This window comes from Mus caroli, chromosome 16 (assembly GCF_900094665.2).
Source record: "Mus caroli chromosome 16, CAROLI_EIJ_v1.1, whole genome shotgun sequence".
In the NCBI taxonomy this organism is placed as follows: Eukaryota; Metazoa; Chordata; class Mammalia; order Rodentia; family Muridae; genus Mus; species Mus caroli.
This window is the reverse complement of record NC_034585.1, coordinates 48857910-48880559: the sequence shown is the minus strand read 5'-3', so window position 1 is coordinate 48880559 and position 22650 is coordinate 48857910. Positions and strand designations below refer to the sequence as shown.

At 39.6% G+C, this 22650-nt stretch overlaps 1 protein-coding gene across 5 annotated transcripts in view; it reads right to left on the bottom strand.

Annotated features, from left to right (window-relative positions):
- Nucleotides 1–2203: 2203 nt before the first annotated feature.
- Cblb (Cbl proto-oncogene B) overlaps nt 2204–22650 on the bottom strand; it is a 173928-nt gene continuing 153481 nt past the window's right edge. For 3 of the 5 annotated variants that reach the window (XM_021184357.2, XM_029470505.1, XM_029470506.1), the window contains 3 exons: nt 21058–21198; nt 15944–16063; nt 4828–5774 (listed from right to left, as the gene is read on the bottom strand). In XM_021184357.2, coding sequence (XP_021040016.1) covers nt 5515–5774; nt 15944–16063; nt 21058–21198 — 521 coding nt within the window. In that variant the 3' untranslated portion in view covers nt 4828–5514. Of the gene's footprint in view, nt 5775–15943; nt 16064–21057; nt 21199–22650 lie in introns of all 5 variants that reach the window. The other 2 variants (XM_021184356.1, XM_029470507.1) reach the window with 1 other exon arrangement.

Below are 22650 nucleotides of genomic sequence, written 5' to 3'. Positions count from 1 at the left end.
TGGATAAGTTGCTGCCAGCTGTTTTACTTCATGGTCTCGATATTTATTTCATAAATAAGCTAATCACGAAAGCAGGGAGAGTTCACTCCAGGAGAAGAAATGACTTCAACAAAGAGAGAAATGGGATGTCCTGGACCCTGCCCTGCTGCCTGACAAGGGATGAGGGACTTGCCTTGTTCCCTAAGGGAGTAGTAGGGATCAACTAGGATTTGCTCTCAAGGGCTGGAGACAACTGGCACTGTCAGAGAAAAATATATCCAGAGAAATCAAATGAACCTTCCCAGATCATAGCATCTTTTGGGCAAGCCTCTTTTTGGGTAACTCTTGTAAGAAATGACTATCTCCGATGCCCATGTGAGACAAGGTGCCCAGTATTTATGGTATACATTGCACTTGAAAAGAGTACCAGCATGGTGGATAATGTTCATCTGTTCTCCAGTCACTGATTTTGATTCTATGGTTCATCATTTAGTCATCTACCTTTTAATTCAATATAGGCTCACCACTCTTCTGCAATGCTGCCCACTATTCCACCTCAGGACATGAACGTGAAGATCTACCTCTTTCTCTCACTCCCCCTCGTTACTTTTGTGCTTCTGTTTCTTTGGGTTTGAGAAAAAGTCAAGAAGAGTTTCACAAAGGGGGGGGGGTATTCCGTCCCCTTCATATGTGCTACTGGAGCGTGACTTTGATATTTCAAAATTTCTATGTGGTAAGTCTTCAAATGTGGACACTAAGCTCACATGTATGTTTGTCAGGAAGCTGTTCAGTTTTGTTCACTGACACACATCATAAAAGATGGTTCAAAGCCTTTACAAGTCCATCTGCTCCAAGGGACTATGATCAAGACTTGTCCTTCAATAGTGGTAATACTTGGCAAATACTTGCTGGCTCCCTTCTAGTTTTGTTTTGCTTTGATCAAACACAGAAGGAATCCCAGTATGTCAGAATGTTTTTCAATCTCTTAGTGTTTTGTGATTTTTTAAAAATACCTTTTAAATAATTTTTTTTTTTGCTCTTTGTCTAGTGAAAGAAAATTAAGGCAGCTTGCATAATCATGTTAGTAGACTTGTTCATGCTGTAGTCCTTAGTGAAAAAATAAGAATAAAAGGAAGAAATGTCTTTTTACCATGATGGCAACAAGTGCATTTCAGGACTGTTGCTCACCTACTGGAAACCCTTTACTAAGTTGGATGGTATTTGCTATAAAGCAACTATACTTCTTTAAATGTGAGGTAAATTTAACCTCATGGTTGATCATAATATTGGTGTTGTACGATACATAAAAGGGGCATGTTCAAGTCAGCCCATAGACGAAGGCAGGGCATGCTTCACAGGGTCAATACCTAGGCTGTACTTGGATGAATTAGCAGAGCTAGCAAAACGGAAGGAGACAAATATTAGAAAGGACTGGTAAGCACAGACAAGGACATTTATGGGCAACTGCAAGCTAAGCAGAAACAGAGGGGCTACCTCTGCATCCAGGAGAGAATAAAGAGGCATACAGACAATGAATAGCCAACAACAGACATCATAAGGGCATGTACAATGGAATTATAAAGTGGTAACATACAGTATTTATTTGTGTGGAGTTACTGATGTGACTCTCATCAAAGTGTGTGAATTCAGGGGATTTGAGTATTATAGTATATGGGATTTTGCATGTTCAATTTATTATTTAGAACAACTTTCTCTGATTTGTGATATAGACCGAGTTCCCTGAATAGGGTATCTCATAATGGCAGCTGCCCCTGATGATGTATTGGCCCTTGCATTTACTCATTAAGAATTTTTACACACTCTTATCAAATCTCTATTCTCTAGACGGTTGCTCTTCCCACTTTAAATCCCTGGCCATATCCAATGATTACAAATGCAAAGATTTAAAGAACAGATGTTAATATTAGTCAGAAAATGCCCATTCATTATCTAGTGTAATCCTCTCCAAAGCAGCCTTTTCATTAATAAGGGCCCTCATTACCTGTAATCTTAAATACTGACGTTTAGGTCTCTGACATGACTGAGTTTAGATCGTCTTAAATTACGTGGGTTTGGCACCTGGTGTCTAAGCCCTTTTGTAAGGTGGATATGTCTGCTCAGGTAGCTTTCTAGTGCCATTTTCATATCCTATGGAAAAATAACATCAGAAATATGCTTTCAAAGAACTACTTGTGCTCACTTGAAAAATAACATACAAAAGGCGTTTGTTAACATTCATTTTATAAAATACCTTAAAAGGACAGATAAAGTACTTGAGGTTACATATCTAGAATTGAAAAAAGAATGAATAAAATATAAATTAATTGAACACATAGCTATTTTGCCACGTTAGACAAGTCGTAAAAACTGCATTTCAAAACAATAAAAATAGGAACTGAGAAGAAAACTTTCTATTGCTGTCTTTTTCCAGAAAGTCTCCTTCGAAGCTCAACATTTCAGGCTTACAGAAAGTACCTGCATCAATATTTAAAATATACCACATTTTGATTCCAAATCAGTCCATTTGAGACATTTTAAAACCAGATGAGACAATTCAGTGCAAACTAAGGCTTCAAGTTGAAAATTGGAGAGGCAAAGTCACGTTCAAACTGCAGGAAATGCTTCTGGAACTGAACAATTAGCAAGTTCACATTATGAAGAGCTCTGCATGTGTCCTGGTTGTGTGAAATACTGAGTTAGCAAACAGACCTCTGAAGGTTGTAGTGAGGGCTCTGTTGTCCTGTGGGGAGGGAGAACGTGGAAAAGGGTTATCTACTGGAATTGTGGGATCAAGATAAGTTAAGCATCAAAATTCCAGCATTTGTTTCCAGAAAATTTGGCTGTGATATATATCTTGGGGGTGGGGAGGATAAAAGGAAAAGGAAAAAAATAACTCCCCAGTTCTAGAAAAACAATGACTTGGATATCATTGGAGATTGATCCCAGGTAGGGGTTACAATTAGCCATGGTTTGTTTTAATTGTGTAGACTATATAAGATATTGGATTAAGGGTAATTCTATTATCAGATCTTGAGTATGGGAGGGGGAGCACCTCAATTTCTGGATCAGAGGGAACAAAGTGTGGAGCATTGTGTTAGTTAGCAACTATTAAGTAGTAGTCCCTTTCAAAATGAAAAATAATTTCAACATTTTTTTCTAATAAATTTTGTGAGTTTTCCCATTTTCTCTTTGCTTTGTCTTACATATGACTCCTAAGATTCACTGTCCTTGATGAGAAAACCAACAGTGGCTACTGAATGGCTGCAGTAGGGATCTTGGAAAAATCCAGAAAATTATTTACACTTCCCTACCCTGCCAAAACTTCAGGTTCCAATAAACTGTGTCAGCACACCCTTTGCTTTTAAATTCTGGAGGAAAATCTCTAGTACTTTCTGAGAGTGTAGGCGAATATGCTGTGGGTCCCAGTGTTCCTGTTGTAAACCTACCCCCTCCTCCTTTAATGGTGTTTTAACAGTGTAAGGACAACAAAGGGGCAACTCTAGGTTTTAGGCTATGCTGATTGCTGGCAAGCTACGTGAAGCCCAACATACACAGCACTGTACAGTATGACATCAGAACTTATAAAACAAGTACAGAACGTAAGAGCAGATAAGAAAACAACAAACAGCCAATTGTAGAAAGTATTAAAAAAAAAACCTGTATTCATACCTCCTCCCAGGTATAGGATTGGAAAACATTAAAAAAAATACACCTCTGGTAGCAGAAGCAACATAGGACCATCCAAACAAACCTAAAATACGCAGACTACGAGTCCTCACATCCTGTCTCATTCCATGAAAGCCAAACTGTAAAAGAATGTGCTGGGTTCCCTTCCTGGACAAACACAGCTTTGTCCATGAGTCTTGTACAATGGCAGCTCCATTGGATCTGTCTGATGTACTATCTTGTCATTTGTCAGGATAAATGGTTATCCAAGCCATTTATGTATGTGAGACTAGGTGTGGAGTAACGAATGGTAAGAAACATCCACACAAGCCTAAGCCTAAATCAATGTTTAGAAACTATCAAAATGTGGTTCAAGCATTTTTGCACAGAGATAGTTTTTATTCTCCCCCCCTACTATTAGGGATACAAAACAAAACAAAAACAAAAAAACAAACAAACAAAAACTCCAACCCAACCCAACAACCTGAAATTGCCACAGAGGTCTAACGTCCTTACACCAATCTTTGAAGCTTCATCCATCAGACTGGAGACATTTACCACCAAACGCATCTATACAAATAATATGATGGAGTCCATGTGTGAGAGTTTGTGCTTTCAAAGGCCACAAGAGTGCAAAGCACATTACAGATGGTCAAAAGATATCCATAGATTAGAAGTAACCACAGTTTCATCTGCCTGGATGGGGGCAACACAGAGCAGTCAACAACAAAACCCACAGAGTAAACAGGACTCCTACCATGAGTGGAGAAAGGGTACTAAGAGTTTAGTAACTTGCAAGGCCTGCAGTTGCAGTGATACATAACAGTCGTCAGTGCCTTAGGGGGCTCCCACACTGTGAAGAGCCAGGGTGACATCATAAAATAGAAAATGTGCTCTATTCCACTTGGGAAAGGCATGTATGTCCATGACCTTATCTAAAGGCATATTAACATATTTCCAGACGGTGGTTCCCTTTTCCATCTCTCCTGAAAGTGATGCAGGCATAAATATCAGGGCATCTCATTATGGTACTGGAGTATAAGCAGTCTCCTGCAAGCCTGTTTTCCCTGCATCTGCAGCAGTCACTTTTACAGCATTATGACACTCCTGGGTGGATGAGAGGGAGAGTTTGGGAACCTAAAGGTCACAGAACTTAAACTAACAAGAGAAGCTCTTTTATAGTATATAAAAACCCCTTACAAAAGGCAGTTTATTGACAAATAAATGCTTTTTACATTCAGGTTTTCCCCCACCTCTCAACAGTGATGGTTCCCAAAGAAAAGACTCAGTAGTGAAGACAAGACCACACACATTTTCCTTTTTCTTTCTGCATTAGTTTGAAACACTGAAAAATCAGGACCTTCAGACTAGCGTGCCGTGTGAATGGGAGAAATGGAACTGGACCTGGGGACATGAGATGGGGACCGGATAGAGAGCAACACAAAGAGATGGTTTAGCTGCTGATGTGGGCACCAGGGCAGGCATGGAGAAACTTACAGCAGACCTGAGCAACTCTGCAAAGGGCCTGTCAGGAACACAGTACAGGGATCAAAAACAGAGACAAACTGCAATTCTGCCAACGTGTAAACAAGGAAAAGCATTTCACAGATTCAAAGTTCAAGGGGGAGTAAACGTCTTTAAATTATTTTATCAGTTCAACCCTGATTTCAAAGTATGGCTAGCACAAACACAGAAGCTTCAGTGTGGGCATCCTAAGAGAGCTGTGGAACCAGAGAAGCTGGACTCCAGGCTGCCTTCTGGGGAAGCCACACGGAAGGACACCGTGGCTCCTGCATTCCATCTCAGTCCTTCTGTCCCATACTCCTGGAATATTTGTTAACTGCCCTTTGGTGGTTGCAGTTCTGGCTGCTATAGATTCAGACGTGGGGAGACAGGAGGGGGGAAGGCAAATTCTCGAAGTATGCTCCTGGCCACTTCCACGTTATTCTGGGCAATCTCTAAGGCTCTCTTCACCTCTTCAAAGGCATACCCCTCTCCCATGAGTTTTGCAATTTTTGCATCGACATTTTCCAACGCCGCTTCGGGCCCATGGGGCTTTCTGTGATGAATTTCTGGTGCAGTCCTTCGGGGTCGTGGTTTGGGGGGTCTAGCTGGTGCTTGCGAACCATCTGTGGAGATTGTCAAAGACAGATACCATTGAAACAGTGAAATAAAAATGAACACTACAGAAGATAATATTGTTACATCATTATTTTATGTATTTTCTCTCCAACTCTTTTTATTTGTTAGCTAGCTTATTGTAGAATGGAAAATGGTATTTCATTTTAAAAATTAGGATGTAGGGGGAGAATGTAATACTTATTTTCTGATTCCATATTTTACTTTTTAGGCCAGAAAAGAGTTGCTTTAAAACAAACAAACAAACAAACAAACAAAACAAAACAAAAAACTACTGCAATAACAGTTGAAGTACAGAGTAAAAGTGACAAGATTGGATTAGTCACATATTATATCTTTCTCAACTGTGGCACTGACTGTGGCTCCTGGAAGAAGGAGGAAGAAGAAGAGGAGGAGGAAGAGGAGGAAGAGGAAAGAGGAAGAAGGAGGAGAAGGAGGAAGAAGAGGAAGAAGAGGAGGGAGTTGAGAAGTTCCTACCAGAGGGATAAGCATCCCAATGACAAAATTTTAAAAGTGCAGAATAGTCCCCAAATGACCTCTGTCCTACTCATGCTCTGGTCTAGGAGCTATTCCAAGAAATTCAGTGTAGGATTTCCTCCTCCCTGGTTTTCCAAGTTAATCTGCTGCACTTCATTTATACCAAGGAAAAGGGAAACAAAACCAGCAGATGGTCTGACTCTGTCAGTCAACAGGTTGAGCAAATTCAATGTGGCTTTGCTCAAGCAAACACTTTAGATTCTGATGCAGGCACTTTTGTCCAAGAAAAGGCAAACAGAAAAAAAAAGCATCAGCAGGAGACTGGTTTATGATGCAGGACCCTGAAGGTAATTCATTCTTTTAAATGTGTGCAGCAGTAGGTGTAGATGTGTCTATATTTGTGTGTGAGAGTGAGAGTGGGTCCACACTTGCCATGACCCACATGTGATGGCCATAAGACAACTGTGGATCAGACCTTGCTTTCCACCTTGTTCAGGCAGCGTCTCTTGTTCTGCTGCATCCATCAGGCTGGATGGCCTACAAGACTCTGGAGAGTCTCCTGTTTCTTACTCCCAGTTCACTGTAGGCGGCTGAGACTATAGATGCCTTCTAATATATCTGGCTTCAAATGCATTCTGGGGATCCAAACTCAGTCCCTTTAAGCTGTACAAAAAGCACATCTACGGAACCATTGTTCCATCCCGGAGAATAGCTTCATAAAGTGAACCCAATAGCACTGGTACCCATGACCATACAGGACTCTTGAGAACAAAGAAAATTAATTATAAGTTACCATACAAATTCCCACGGAATGGGACAGCTACCACACAGATCATGTTTACCTGCATATCTACATATGTGTGTGTTTTAGAAGTGCAGAGTTTGGAAGCAGCAGAGCCATACATAGACAATGATACTTTTTGAACATTTTTATTATAATAAAAAACAAAGACACAATAGAGTGAGTTGTGAAGTGAAGGCCTTGAACAGGTCCCCACCTCTTCCTGTTCTTCCTGGCCCTGTCAACGCCCCTAATAGCTTCAGATAATAGTGCAAGCTGGAATTTCAACTAAAAATCAAATCATAAAAATTACCAGCCACATTACCTCTTATGGTCATTTTTGACCAAGTACAGCACTTTTGCATGAGATGGTAGCTTGTAAAAGAAACATCCCATAACAGATATGGGAGGATCAATTCAACACACATAAATAAAAACCTCTCTTTGTTTCTCCATCAAACTGGATAATACTCCTACTTTAATTTTTCTTGTCTTACAGAAAAATTCCCATTTATAAATAGTGTAGTTGTAGATAATATATATTTCAGTTGTATAAAGAATTTATGCTTTCTGTGTCTTGTCAAAGTAATACAGATTTATTAGTTTTTCCTTTGTAATTAAACTACATATCCCTGTGCAGCATCCAGGCCCTCTACTTGTCTGTGCTGATTCCACCCCCACCCCAAGCCACAGCAAGGACCACCATTTCAATTTCGGGAGTATTTATGCAGTGAGCTCCTCACACTGTCTGCTGCCCATTCTGCCTTACCCGGCAAAGGGCTAGTGAGTCTCCGTTCCTGTGGGATGCACAGACAACAGGTATACCTGATTTTGACAATACATATACAGTGCCCAATCTCACTAATCCCAACTGCATAAGAATCTAAGAAAGGAGAGTTGGTGACCAGCTAGATGCAAAACCAGCGCTGTATATTAAACAAGTGCCTAAGGTTCAGGGAACATTGATTGAGGAAGAGGAACATAGAAAGATTGTAAGAGGGAGAGGACCAGGACACTTGCTGTGAGGCAGTGTCTTTTATATATAAAAGGAAAGCTGTACCCATAAAATCTCCAATACTTTTGACCTGTATAAATACAACACGAGCTGAAAGGCACTGGGGATAGGGCAAACTCAAAGGCCCTACCTCTAATAAGACTACCACATAAAAGTAGGAATAACTAATTAACCAGAGGTGCAAGTTTCAAAATAGGAGCACAAAAATTTGAGAAACAAAAAAGGTAGCATGTTGCCTCTAGGAAAAGCTAACTTCAGCAACAAATTTCAAAGAAAGAGACACAGATAAAATGCTTGACAAAACAAAATAATTTAAAAAGAATGAATAGGGAAAAAATGAGAGCTCAAAATAAATAAATAAATAAATAAATAAATAAATAAATAAATAAATAAATAAATAAATAAATAAAGCACCAGGTGAGTGAAATGAGGAAGTCAGTGTGGGCAAAAAGAATAAGAAATGTAAAGTGAGACTCCAAAGGAGAATGAACCAAGCACATTTTAGACATGAGGAGTTCAGAATGGAGAGGTCTGCAGCTCACAGCATCGAGGGGCAGAGGCATGGGCTCACAGATGTGTCCTGGGAAGCACCCTTTTTGTGCTCCCAACACAAACATAAAGCACTCAAGATCTCTGGCATGCTAGTAAATGAGAAACAAACATGGAAACAAAACCAAAACGGAAAAGCCCAAACCGACATTTTGGAATAACCGAAGGCAACGAGAAAAATTTCATCAGGGGCAAAAAAGCTCATTGATAACCTAGGAATAACAGCAGAGGATTTCATGACCTTAGAACAGTTACAAACATTTGGGTAGAGGACAAATGCAGCATCCCAATCAACATGACCAGAAAAGATCATCACAGAACTTATTACAATTAAACTGTCCAAACTATAGAACACAAAGAAACAACTTTAAATCTCCCACTGGAAAGATCAAAGTCAAACAAAGGAACTGTATCAGAGTAACAGTGAATGCTTGAGCAGACATTTTATAGGCCAGGAAAGCATTAAGGGATATATTCAGATTCTTGAAAGAAAGCAATGCTTTCCATGATGACAATATCCATCCAGGGAACCAAGTCCTTCCAAGACAGCTATCCAGTGAGAAATTGTCTGACTACCATAGACGGCTTCCAAATAGGTATAAGAATTCCTATAGTCTGAAGTGAATGAAATGTAATCACCACCATGAAAGCCTGTGAAATAGGAAACCCCACTGAAGAGGAAATACACTACAGAACAATGGAGCGAGCACAGTGAACGAGCAAAAAAGGATAAAGTCCAAGACACACACACACACACACACACACACACACGAGAGTAAAACAATTTCCAATAACAGGTCTCCTAAGACTGCAGGGAGCAAGTGAAGCCCTCTGTAAATGTGTATTGTTTGATTTGGGAAAAGCGAGGTCAAGGACTCAGCCCTACAGGAGTAGCCCTAGAGATCCTAAGGGATGGAAAAGCTTTCCTTGGGTCTGAATGTGAATGTTGACAGTATGCGCATCAAATGTTCACCATAGCTGTCTCTCTCCAGATGTTAACAGTGTGAGAACTGTTCCCCTACAGAAACTGCTCGTATGAACATTAGCTATATCAACTCCTTGTTCAGTTTTATAGTTTTATATAATAACCCTGCTTCCTTGTCTGTCTGTCTTTAAAAACCCTCCTTCCAATCTCTATAAATACATGTAGAGTCTCAGGCCACCTGATCCTAGCTTTTGTGTGTATGTCTGTGTGTCTGTCATTCGTTCCTTCTCTCACTCTCCAGAGTCACGCAAACACAAACTCACTTCATTAGTAAGTACACAAACAGGCTGAGAGTAAAGGATGGTTTACGATGGATGTTTTAAACAGAAGCTTAAGACAGACAGGACCCGCTACATTTACATCTAAAAATAAACCCAAGGAGACAAAGAAAGTCACCTTATTAAATAAAAAAGCCAATTAACAAGCAGTATGACTGGATCTATATGAACTTATCATCAGAATACTGTTTGTTTTTATATAACAAAGTCATTGGATATAGAAGGCCAGACAGCCTTCAATATAGTGATGGCGACAAGATGTCAACATCCTGCATCTGTCAAGATCATCCAGATACAGATATGAGCAAACACCAGAGCTAAACTCTGAAAGGGATAAATGAGTTTAAATAACACCTACGGAATATGCTTTATCCAACAGCTGCAGGACAGACATTTCATCGGAACCTGAAACTTTCTCTAGAATGGTCCATGTTAAGTCAACAAATTGAAAATAACTGAAGTGGTACCCTCTATTCTTTCTGATCAAAATGGAATAACATATGACTCAACAAAAAGATTCTGAAAATTGTAAAAATTCATAGAAACCGAAGATTCTTTTTAACAAGCAAGTGGGTCATGAAGAAATCTGGGAGCATTCTAAAATTTCTCAACACTAATAAAAATGGAAACACAAGAGAGAAAACGTGTGATATGTAACAAGGGGCATCCAAAGGTATAAACACAGGCTGTGAGTATATTCACCGGGGCATGAGTGGGCAGGAAGTGGGTGCAGAAACAGGGACATCAAGCAAATAAACCAAAACCCAAACCAACCAACCAAAAACCCACAAGACAATAGCAACAGCAGCAGCAGCAGCAACAAGAAACAAACAATAAAACCCAAAAACTCAAACAGACTCCCAAAACCCTTAAGTAAATACATATCCCAGTGATCTCCAGTACTTAGGAAACCAAGAACAAACTTAAGCCTAATGTAGTCTATGGAATGAAACAACAAGGATTTAAGCAGAAATAAGTGCTGGAAAGGATTAGTCAAACCATTAACTGGTTGTTCAGAAACTTAACCAGGATAAGCTTCCAGACAGGTTAATTGGGAAAGCAATAGGTATGGTCAGAAAGGGGAAGGAAGCATTGCGATCGCAGCCAGAGAAAGGGAAACATAGAGACTCCTATGAACTTAGGCTAACACACAGGAAAACCCGGAGAACAGAGAATCTGGAAAGAACAATGGTGGCAATGGGATTGAATCACAAATGAAGTCCCTCACGGCCAGGAGGCTCACCACTGATATTTAACCATCCTTTCATTGAATTTTCGCAATTTATCAACAGTGAAAACCTTCCGAGAACCTAGCTAGCACTATCCAACTTCCAAAACCACACAAGTATGCAGCAGGGGCAGCAGCAGCAACAACAACAAGTTATAGACCATTAATATTTCTGATGAAAACAGATACAAATATTCTCAACAAAGTTTCATGGAATCAAACTCACTAGTAAGTCACTGGTTTCATCCCAGGGATTCAAGTTTATTCACCATTATTCAAGTTGGTTGCATTCTCAGAGTTAAGATAGTTCAACATATGGAAATCAATACACATATGTGTATACTGACAATAAAATATGGAAACCATATGACCATATGATCTCAGCAGATACACAAGAAGCACTTGATACCACTTAACACGTCTCTATGATTAAGCCCCTCAACACAGCATGAATTAAGTACAACCCCTAGATGACATTAATGTGAATGGAGAGAAGCTGCAAGGATTTTCTCTGAGGTCAGCTGCCCATTGCCACCAGGTTACTCAGTGCAGAACCAACCATACATTTCAAACCAAACATCTCAACGAGAAACAACCCAAAAGCCATACAAATAAAGAAGGGAGGAGTTCAACTGACACTTCAAGTGACTGATTTTTGTGCGTACATGATTTTTGTACACAAAACCTGAGGACTCCACCAAAACAGCATTAGTAAGTATTAATTCAATGGTGTGGCAGAATGCAGAGCTCACATACAAGAATTAGTAGCAACCCAATGATATAAAACCCACAAAAACTACATTCAGGAATGAACCTAACCCTGGAAGTAAAAGCTCTACAGTTAAAGTTACAAATCAATAATCAAAGAAACTGACATGAAAAACAAAAATGAAAACTCTCCATATCCATGGACTAACAGACTACTGATAAAATGTCTGTAATTTATAAATTATTCTATAGATTCAAATCCATCTGTGATTCCCCCAATATCCATACTAAAGCTCGGGGATCTCAAAGAACCAAAGCCACACTGAACACTCAGCAGAAAGCTGGAGCAGAAAGCATACCACACTGCAAGATGCATCACAGAGCCACAGCAACAGGGCAGACTTGGAGGCTGGTGGAACTGAGATTCAGAACCTACACATCTGCCGCCAGCCAGTTCTTACAGTCACTAAAAATCACACAACGGGGAAAGGGATGTCTCGGACATGGTGCTGGGGAAATCAAGTATCTCATGGCGAGGATTGAAATCCAACCCCTACATCTTACCACGGAACGAAATCAACTGGGAATCCATGAGACACCCCCGTGGCACAGCTCTAAGTGATTCCCTTTCTTACCGCTGTTGTCTACACTACATTGTGTTTCTGAATGCGTATGTCATGCTCGTGCGATCCACAGGACCACAGCTAAACAGACGAGGTTCCCTCTGCTTTACAGACGCGAGCTGCTCCAGAACCAAGACTGAGATGCTGAGGATCGTCTAATATGAGAGAGCAGCAAGAACCCAGGGAGGGGCGCTGCCGAGGTCCTGGGGCGTTCCCTGCTTCCGGTGCCTTCCACTACTCTATGATCAGTGTTCGTCCTTCAGGGCCCTTCCTCTGTTTTACCAGGAAGGAGATCCACGAATGCTTTAGCAACCATTGTTACACAAAGCTGTTATTTTTTATTAAGTCCTAACTTGGGTTTTTTTGGTTTGGCTACTATGGGAATCACAACACAAACTTCATTAACAATAAAAGAATAAATGTTTGAATACCTTACTAAAATAAAAATTGTTAAAATCAACTTACATTTTATTGGGTTGACACTTGGTGTGGGATCCTTGGCAGATTAGTAAAACATGCTGTTTTTCTTTAATCTATAAATTAAACTTATTGCAGTTGTACGCATTTATTTATATTTATATATTACAGCTATGTTTAAAGTATATAACAGCATATACATTATATAAAATATCAACTATGTATCTACATAGAAAGAATTGTGTATAATATACTTTGTATATTAAATGATATATGTGATTCTCATTTCTATCCTCCTAAAACAGTTATCTACCCTATAGTGAATGTTTAATAAATTAAATATTATATAACATGTACATATAGTTACATATAGACTTACAGTAATATAGGACATGCATACAATTCTTGGAATAAGCATGAACACCCTTTGACCAATAATTTTCTTACATTTCTTATGTTTTGTAATAGTTGATAATTAGAAGAAATAATATGAATTAAACTGAATAAAGAATGAACAAAATCTTAAAATATATTACAATCTTGTTTTCAAATATATGCACTGTCAATTAATTTTGGAGCCTATTTACATTGTGATGCTGAATTAGTCTGGACACTGTGAGTTCACATAAGGTTTTCAGCGAAACACGAACACATGAAAAGTCTTCACATAACTGTGCTTAGAATACATAGAATACAGAACACGAGACTGTTTCAGATCTTTGTGAAAAAAGACTCCAGCCCTGAGGTTTTAAACTGGAGCTGTGTGAAGGTTTTCAAGTGGCATCCACTACCGACTGAACTGGTAGAAATCAACGACACTGACATTCCCATCGTGGAATCAGAACCGAGTGTTACTGGCAAACTACCCATCACTGGCTACCAATAACTTAAACACATCTCTACACCTTGTGTGAATTACAGCTCTGATTTCCAGCTGAAATCTCCAAAACCATTACCCATATAACAATCTGTTCAACAGTCCTTCAATTTTCCATTAAGCCAATAATAAACAAAGGACACAGCACTGCAGCTCATTCCCCTTATAACAACACCTCCTTAATTTGTCAGTATATTCAGAAATAAAATCCTTTCATGTGAGTCACGGACATCTTAGCATTGTTTCAAGTCCTTGAAGTACCTTTTAACTACTAATGATATGAATAATCTCCTTCGAGGGTAATGCTGCATATAAGAACAGGCATTATGGAATGCTCAAGGAATTCAAACTGCAGCACAATATACATTAGGCAGAAAGTGGCATCAAAATTTTATAAAACTTACACATAGCTATTAGTGACACGAGCTATGTGTGAGTAATGTGCTTGTATAAAGAGTAAGTCGATTACTGGCAGGAAAGTTGCCCCAACCCAGAAGTATGTGATTTTTAAAATAAGCCACTGAAATTTTTATTTTTTTATAAATGTGTTTTATCACATAATCATTTGGTAAAAATATCGATGGCAACATTCACTTTTTTAAATCTATGAAATACTTCCTTTGAGAGTAATGAATGCACTTGAAGTGCAACGTAGCTATACAGATGCACTTGCGCACATGATGTTTTGACAGATGAACAAGGAACATAATTTTATATTGATAAAACTGTTTCTGAATCTTTAGAACTGTTCTTTTCATAGTTCATGGACGAGTAAGCTACTATCACTTATTTATGTAGCTCTGAAAGATGATAGACATTCTTGGTTTTAGAGTTCACAATCACACCAGAATTCTTGTTAGGCCATTTAGCAGGGCCTTTGACAAGTAGAGACTGTGAAGGCACATAGTATCTAGGTCAGGTTTTAAAATGAGAACACCTAATCCAGAGGCTAGGCAGATATTTTCCCTCCCTGATTTCCATGCTTTGTCAGTCTCCTTGAAACTACAGTCTATACACAGACGGATCTGAAAGCCCTGAGTGGCTCTACGTGAACAGGCAGACAACATGGACCAAAATCTGAAAGGGTTAAACTTTTCTGTGCTTTCCCAGGTCATATACAAGTGTTAACACTTTTGAGGTTTTATGGAGAATTCTGCATCTCCTACACAGCACTATGGAAAACTACACTGCTGATAATACTCAAAGCAGCTCAATGATTCAGAGAGTCCCATTATGCGACTATTACATTTAACACCTCTTCTTTCTGGTCCCCATCAATATATTTATGCGTTGGGCATCCAGAAGGAGAATGGGGATACAGGAATACTGTTGTGTCTCACTTGAATAGTTTGTTTGGAGATGGGGTTTCCCTACATAGGCCACACTGGTCTTGGCTTTCCTATGCCACTGTGTAGCTCAGTCTGTTGCTAAACATGGTGTAAGGTTCCTGCTTCAGCTTCCAAGTGCTGGCATTGCTGTGGTTCCTTGATTGGTTAGTTGGATAAAGGCTTGAAGAACAAACACAAGAGCAAGGCATAGGGCCACACTATCTTCAGGCCTTTATAGTAGCTGAGTAAGTTGTGAGAGTGGAACTCTCAGGAAAGGGATTAATATGCAGATAAAAAAGGCCCACACTTCACTACAAAAAACCCCAAACTAAGAGCAACTAACCAACTAACCAGCCAGCCAGCCAACCAGCAAACCAGCCAACCAACTAATCAATCAACGAATCACAACAATAGGAGCAACAAAAGCAACAATAAAAAACCCATAGTAAACAATTAACAGTAACATGGTTTGTTACTGATATGAATTTTAGAGAGTTGTCAGTCTTAATGAGAAATTAAACAAACAACAACAAAAACCAAAAACAATAGAACAAAACAAAAACAAACAAACAAACAAACAAAAAAACAGTAAGGGCAGATGCTCAAGGATATTATCTGGATGCGAAACGGAAATCAAAAGAAAGAATGCATCCCAAAATAAAGACTGTGAGTTTACTGACTGTTCACTCATAATAGTAAGCCTCACTTTTTCTTTCCCCCAGGTATTTTTCTGGGTGTTGTTTTCAGAATGTATGCTTTACATGCCAAATATTAAGGACATCGAAAGTAAGTGAATGCTTAGGTATAGTGCAATAAACAAAAGACAGAGGCTACAGAGAAAAAGGCACTATAAAAACACAGGACAATATTGTTACTGTTCTCAGCCAACTCACCGGAAGCTGAAGGGAGCTGGTCATAGTCCTGCGAGGCTCTGTTGGCTTTGCCGCTGTCTCCTGCTGCTCTCCTGGCAGGAGGCAATGGAACTTGGCCACTTGTTGGGTCAAAAAAGGGATCTTGAAAAATAAAGACATTTTTTTTTAAAATTAAAACAATGATCCCAGCTGGATGGCTGAAGAAAGAATTCTGGGAACTTTCTCAGGACTGTAGATTTTGATAAGGAATTGGTCAACTAATTTCATGAGCAGTAACACCCAATGGACTGTGCAGTTTTCACACTCATTCATTTGTTCAGGCTAGAGCTATTCCATTTACTTCCAAAACTAAGACCATAGATGTTTCTTCATCTTTTCAGGTCACTTACTTAGCCTCCTCATAACTCAAATTTCTATCCCTACCCATGCATTTCAATGAATGAAAGCTGATGAGGGAAAAAACATAAAGAAAATGGTGCCTACTTTGCCTTAAGAGAGAACAGTTGGGTCACTTGGATTTCTGAAGTGGACATCAAGATGAATCTGTAAACAGGCCTGAAGCTTGCAATTTTTAAATGAATTTATGCTTGTACAAAAATCAGTAAATATAAGGTATTTTAAAAACTGTACTATATTAGACATCTCAAAATATGTTAAGATCAAGTTCTCAGGTTGTCTCACTGAATCATAAATTCAACTGCAAAAAATACACCATTACTAAAAATAAAGATTAAATACACATTAAAAATGTACTCTTTCATACTCTGCCATGTAAAACTGTGAAACGTGAATAGTAGACTGAAAATTATTTCACTATACGTGATGGAGTTCACCAAATGTAACTAAACAGAGACAGGAGTCTGTGTTGGCAGAAGTCACTAGGACCACAGGTCTAACCGCTTTAAAATTAGCAGTATATGGGCTTAAAGCCTTAGTGTGTACTCTTGTCTGAATAGAAGAACATTATCTCTGACTTCTTCGGCTCACTAATAATTTACAGCCATCTCCTCTACTCTCATGATTTCTGCATCTGTTTTCTTCTGCTGGTACCATCTCTGAAGTTATTCTGAGTTCCTTGGAGGGCAGAATTTTCCTTAATTATATTGTATCTCTTAACTTAAATACAGCAACAGGCAAACTGTTTGGCAATTAACTTGCTATTAATAAACATTGTAACTACTAAAAATAAATCCATGCAAACACATACTTTCCATAAAGAAAGATGGACTATAAGTATATACAGTTTAGCTATATCATTATACCCTGGAGGAAACTCACAGGCTTCCTGGACATTTCTACATTATTTACAGAGAAACTGAAAACGTAGAGTGGTAAAATCTGGATATGTTTTAGTATTATAAATGAATTAAAAAACAAACAATTGCAGTTTAAAAATGTTTTTCCATTAAATCATTTTACCTAAAAAGGGACTGGATACAATAAATTATTTAAATCAGTAGCAAACCCACTTAGAATCTGTTCCATCGTGACGTGTTCTACCTCGCTTTAGACCAAGTTGTTCCTGGTCAGGGACAGGAAGAAGGAGGCTCCCTGTTGAGAGCCATGGAATTGGAGCTACTGTTCCAAAGGGTATGGCGTGACATAGAATAATTACTACAGAGTGCTATAATTACTAGCTGTCCTCTGATAAGGGAAATTTGAAAATCAATAAAGCTTTGCTGAATTAAATTCGTTTAAAACTAAGTAAGGCCAATGTCCATATTTATGATTAAAACACACAAATTGAAAATGCTACAGCCCATGTGTAATTATACAGTAATATAATTTTTTTGAGAATGTAATACACACAATGTGTTCAATTTGCTAAGAAGAAATGTAGTCCCGGTTCTAATTTACAGCCTAGGCAGGTCCTGCCTGACTTCTTACAGCAAATCCCCAGAGGCTGCTGCTGAGCTGGAGAGAGAGTTTCAAGAGCCCAGTTCGTGCCCTTGAACTTCTCACATGTGAACATGGCAGCCTCCACACGGGAAGGACACCGCAGTTGACATCACTTATGTGACTCCTTGGTCAACCTTGCAGATGGCACGAGCTCTCTGATCAGCCCCGTTATTGATGATGTCTCAATAGGGTTGAATAAATAATACCCACTGGATCCTTTTCCTTTGAGTTTTACTTATGCAGATGAATGCCCATGCCTCAGAGTTAAGAGTACTACTTATCTTTAATAACGTCACTAGATCTTAACATTGAATTGAGATGTTAATATTGGAGATTCTAGGTTATAGGGAAAGTGAGAGGAAGGTGAAGGTGAAGTAAGGCTGCCAAGCATGGGGTACATCCTGGGTCCTTCCCAAAGACTCCATGCAGGGTGGGATTAAGACTCAGTGCTGTCCTAGCTCGTGTTGCTTAAGCACATGCCCTGGCACAAAGCTGTAGAAATGCCTATTTCAACCTTCCCACACAAAAGGAGACTGCCTTTCTCTCTCTTTTTGTTACAAAGAGAAAAAGGCATGTATGCCAGCAGTTGCCTTGGGTTTGTGGACGGGAAATCATAGAGCTTTTGTTGAGGACTCGGGTTTTGTTAAGTTTTGATTGGCTCATCCAAAAAGGAAGGCTCGCGCACGTTAGTGGGAATTATAATTTTGCCAAAAGAAATCTTGTGTGAAAGCCCAAGGTGGGAAACAAAGGATGAACAGAGCTGAGTCTCTGCATGGCTGTCCTTCCGCTAGCCCGCTGGACTCATGAGGCTTCTCTGCAGAAAGGCGGCTCTGCAGTCTGAAAGCTGAATTCTGGAGCAGTGGAAAGGCTGGGACCCTGACTCAGCTGTGCAGGGCGTAGAAGGCTATCAGAAAGAGATGGGGATTTTATATAATATTCTGAGAAAATGCAATATCCTTTTATGAGATATCTATTCTGCCCTTAAGTTGGCATATTTTTTCAAGGAACTCATCTCAACACTGCAAAGTAATTTATGAGTACACTAATTAAGTAAAAACACTGGGCATGAGGGAGACTTCCATAGTAGCTGCTGCAATGTGAGTTCAGTTTTACAATTGTAAAAGCAGTGAGCTGAACTGTGACTTAGTAAGTATATCTTTCATCAAGTTTTACTTTTAAGAGTGAAGAATTACCACTAGCAATGTGCCACTGTATTTCTTTAGAAAAATGGTCACACATTTTGTAAAATGTAACAAAATATTTTCTGGTAGCTTCTAGAAATTCTGACTTGGTTGTAAGGGAGCCCACTGTACAGAGGCTTCACCAGTCAGGGATTAAATCACGAGTACATTAGAAAAGCTAGAGGAGGATGCTAACCAGAAGCTGCCAAAAGCTCAGCACCCAAGAGTTGTGGCTGCATGCTTGTCTTAATTCTTGCTTGCAGCAGATGACCTTAGGACTCTTGGCCTTAGGTCTCACCCTGGCAACCCATGAGCACAGGGGGGAAGGATGCGTTAATAATGAACCAAACACTCGACAAGACAACTGCCGCTGAAAACCTCAACTGGAAATTATTCTTTCCATATTCAGCCCCTTGAAACACAAAGTGACACATGTTGTTAGGTGACCAGAGTTTGTGTTTCATGAACTCTCTCCAATGTCTCTACATTATCAAACCAGGTGAGAAAGAGAAGAGAGAAAAAGCAGAGTGGGGTGGGGCAGTGGGGGCAGAGGGAAGGAGAGAGGAAGAAAACAGAGCCAGTGGTCGTGTTGCTAGGGATGGGGAGAGGAGGTTAACAGCTCCACAGACTTTCAATGAGTTATTGGTGAAGCAATGAACAATGAGAACACTTAAGAGATTTCCCATCATTTATCTTACGTGGAAATGTGCAGAAAACATTAAAAACATTTTGTTTCTATTCTTGAGGCAAATCTGGTATAGCCTAGGATGACGTCAAACTCACAGTCCTGTGCCTCAAACTTGCAGCTGCTGGGATTACAGCCATGTCCCTCCACGTCCACCTAGACTGCTTTACCAAAGCTAGTCCAGGAGGGAAGCCTTGCAAGGCACACAGACCACACACCTCTCCCCGGGAAGACTGGGGAGACTGGAGACAGTGATAACGACAGCCTGCTGTCATGTGTGGCTGTGTTTCCTTTTTCTGATTATTCTGCCCGAGACATGCAGAGGGTTTCCTTTAGTCTCTTCATTTTTATATCTGCTCCACACTCTACAGATGTGTACTAACAGAAAACTGTATTTGCTTCCCGTTGAAGACAATAGATCTCCATACTTAAAATAGTTAACACAAACACTTAGGAGAGCTACCTTGTTAGGACATAAAACCTTATGCTTTGAATAAAACCACGGCGTTGAAGCACATCTTGAAAAAAATATTGAAGTCCGTTATTAGAAAAACATTTCACTGGAAACAGGGATTGAGAACCTAAAGTTTGTGCCTCTCCTATTGATCCATCACGCCGTCATCTGTCTTTCAGGAACTCTGCTGGCATCTGAAGGCATCACTTGCCCCCTATAATATGCAGAGCATGCTCCCTCTGTCCTTCCGATCTTTCTTTTGCTTCAGAACTTTATACATGTACAAGATGTACAATATACAACTCAGCCCCAATTCCAACCTAGCAACCTTCAACTCTGCTCCACTAACACATCTCCAGTCTGACTTTACATCTCTCTTTTTAAACAGTATTAAATAACCCACTACATTCCGTTGGTATTGCCCATATGTACTTGGGTGTGGAGTTGTTTACTGGGTCATGTGCAAGCACTGTGATTCCTTATTGCTCTGCCATCTTTGTGATGCTTGGTCATTAAGTCGATCTGGTGTCAAGCAAACCAGGCAATCACAGCTCTCACTATCCAGAGATCTTTCTGCTAATGTGGCAGAGACTCAGGAAACAATAACATAAATTTGACAGCACAATCTCAGATGTACTTTGCTCTAAAAGAAAATGCTGCTTTTGCCTTTTTTTTTAGATGTATTTATTTATTATGTATACAGGGTTCCGCCTGCATGTATGCCTGCACACCAGAAGAGGGCACCAGATCTCATTATAGATGGTTATGAGCCACAGTGTAGTTTCTGGGGATTGAATTCAGGAGCTCTGGTTGAGAGCAGAGCAGTCAGTGCTCTCAACCACTGAGCCATCTCTCCAGCCCCATCCCTGCTCCCACCCCTGTCCTGCCCCCCCTTTGGCTTTTCACTCACTCCTACCTGAAGGAAGAAGGAAAAGGTCCTGCCCTGAGGAAGGCCGGCTACTGGAGCCTGGAGGTTTTGAATGTTCGATGAGACTGTGTCTTGCAGGAGGTGGAGGAGGAGGGAGGGATGGAGGGAGAGCATCAAAGGCATCTTCACCTGCGTTTAAAGAGGGAGCACCATCAATCAACAGTAGAACTTCATCAATCAAAACACAGTACCAAGCAAAAATATGACTGATTTTTCCCTTACCGCTTCACCTGACAAGTAAGTTCACTTGTAGGGTGGATTCAGCACTTCCCTGACTTACAGAATGGTGTTGCTTTGTGGGTGTGTGGATAGAAAATGTATATAAACACACACATGCATGCGAACATACCTATGCGCATGCACACACACACACATACCAATGAACCCCCCCCCAAAACCATTTTTCTGTTTCCTGGGTCTTTCTATAAAAATCAGCATTGCAAGTAACATATCAGCTCACTGTCCCTTTGTCACGTTTACACTATTGTATACTAGAACTCTGAACTGAAAAGTATTTTCAGTAAAACCAGCCAAACCGAAATCTCTGAGCAACAAAGAGAGTTCATGGCCTCTCCTGAGAAAAATCACACCATGCACAGATAATTTAGTGTCAAAGAGCGTGTCTAATCACTCCATAACGCTTGTTCCACTGGACTGTAATTCTGTTATCTCACACCACACATTTGATTTACTGTAAAAATATAGAGCAAACGCACACGTGAAGCAGAGTGTACTGTTTGCTTAGTTGTCATCTCCAGAGAAGAACACGTCAATGGAGATCCCCATTAGGTGGCTCCAAAGCTAGTCACCCACATGTGTATATGTTATATGTGGTTTATTCAATGTTTATAGAACACTGCAGTGTGACTTTATGTCTATATATTTATCCCTGCAATTTATTGCTAGACCAGAGTTTTTCTTACCTTGAATCTTTAAAAAAATAAAATGAACTGAATATAATTTGCAAGTATGTACATCAAATATGCTGTCAGTGAGACAGGCTATATGTAAACACCTTCATATTCTAATAATAAAAATACACATGTATTTAAGCAGAATGAATTTGACATAAATACATTAAAATGAATTTATCATTCATTGTGCTTGCCTTGCAAAAATATGCAGAATATTTGATCTAATCATCACAAATATTTTTCTAATTTTAAGTATCTGAAGATTTAGAAGAGATTTGTTATCATTCAGGCTCTTGCTGTCACATAATTAAATTCAAATCTTTTTTCCAGCCCTTAAGTATCAGGCACCATGCTAGGAATTGAGTGATATGAAGATCAAAACTTAAGGAGCTTAAATACTATCAAGGGGAGTGAAAACCTGTTCGCAAACACTTATGACTGACAGGTGAAAGGGTTTAATTGGCCTCATGAAGGAGAATTTATGAGAGCAGAAAAGAAAAATACAAGCAGCATCCAGTGAGGTGCTGTTATCAAGTGGAACATCAGAGGTTCAAAAATATATGTCCAGGAAAGACAGGTAATGCCTGTGCTTAGCCGAGAGAACAGTAAGCAAGGACCAATACGCAGGCCACACTGGAGGAAGGCCCAAGAGAAGAGGTAGGTTGTA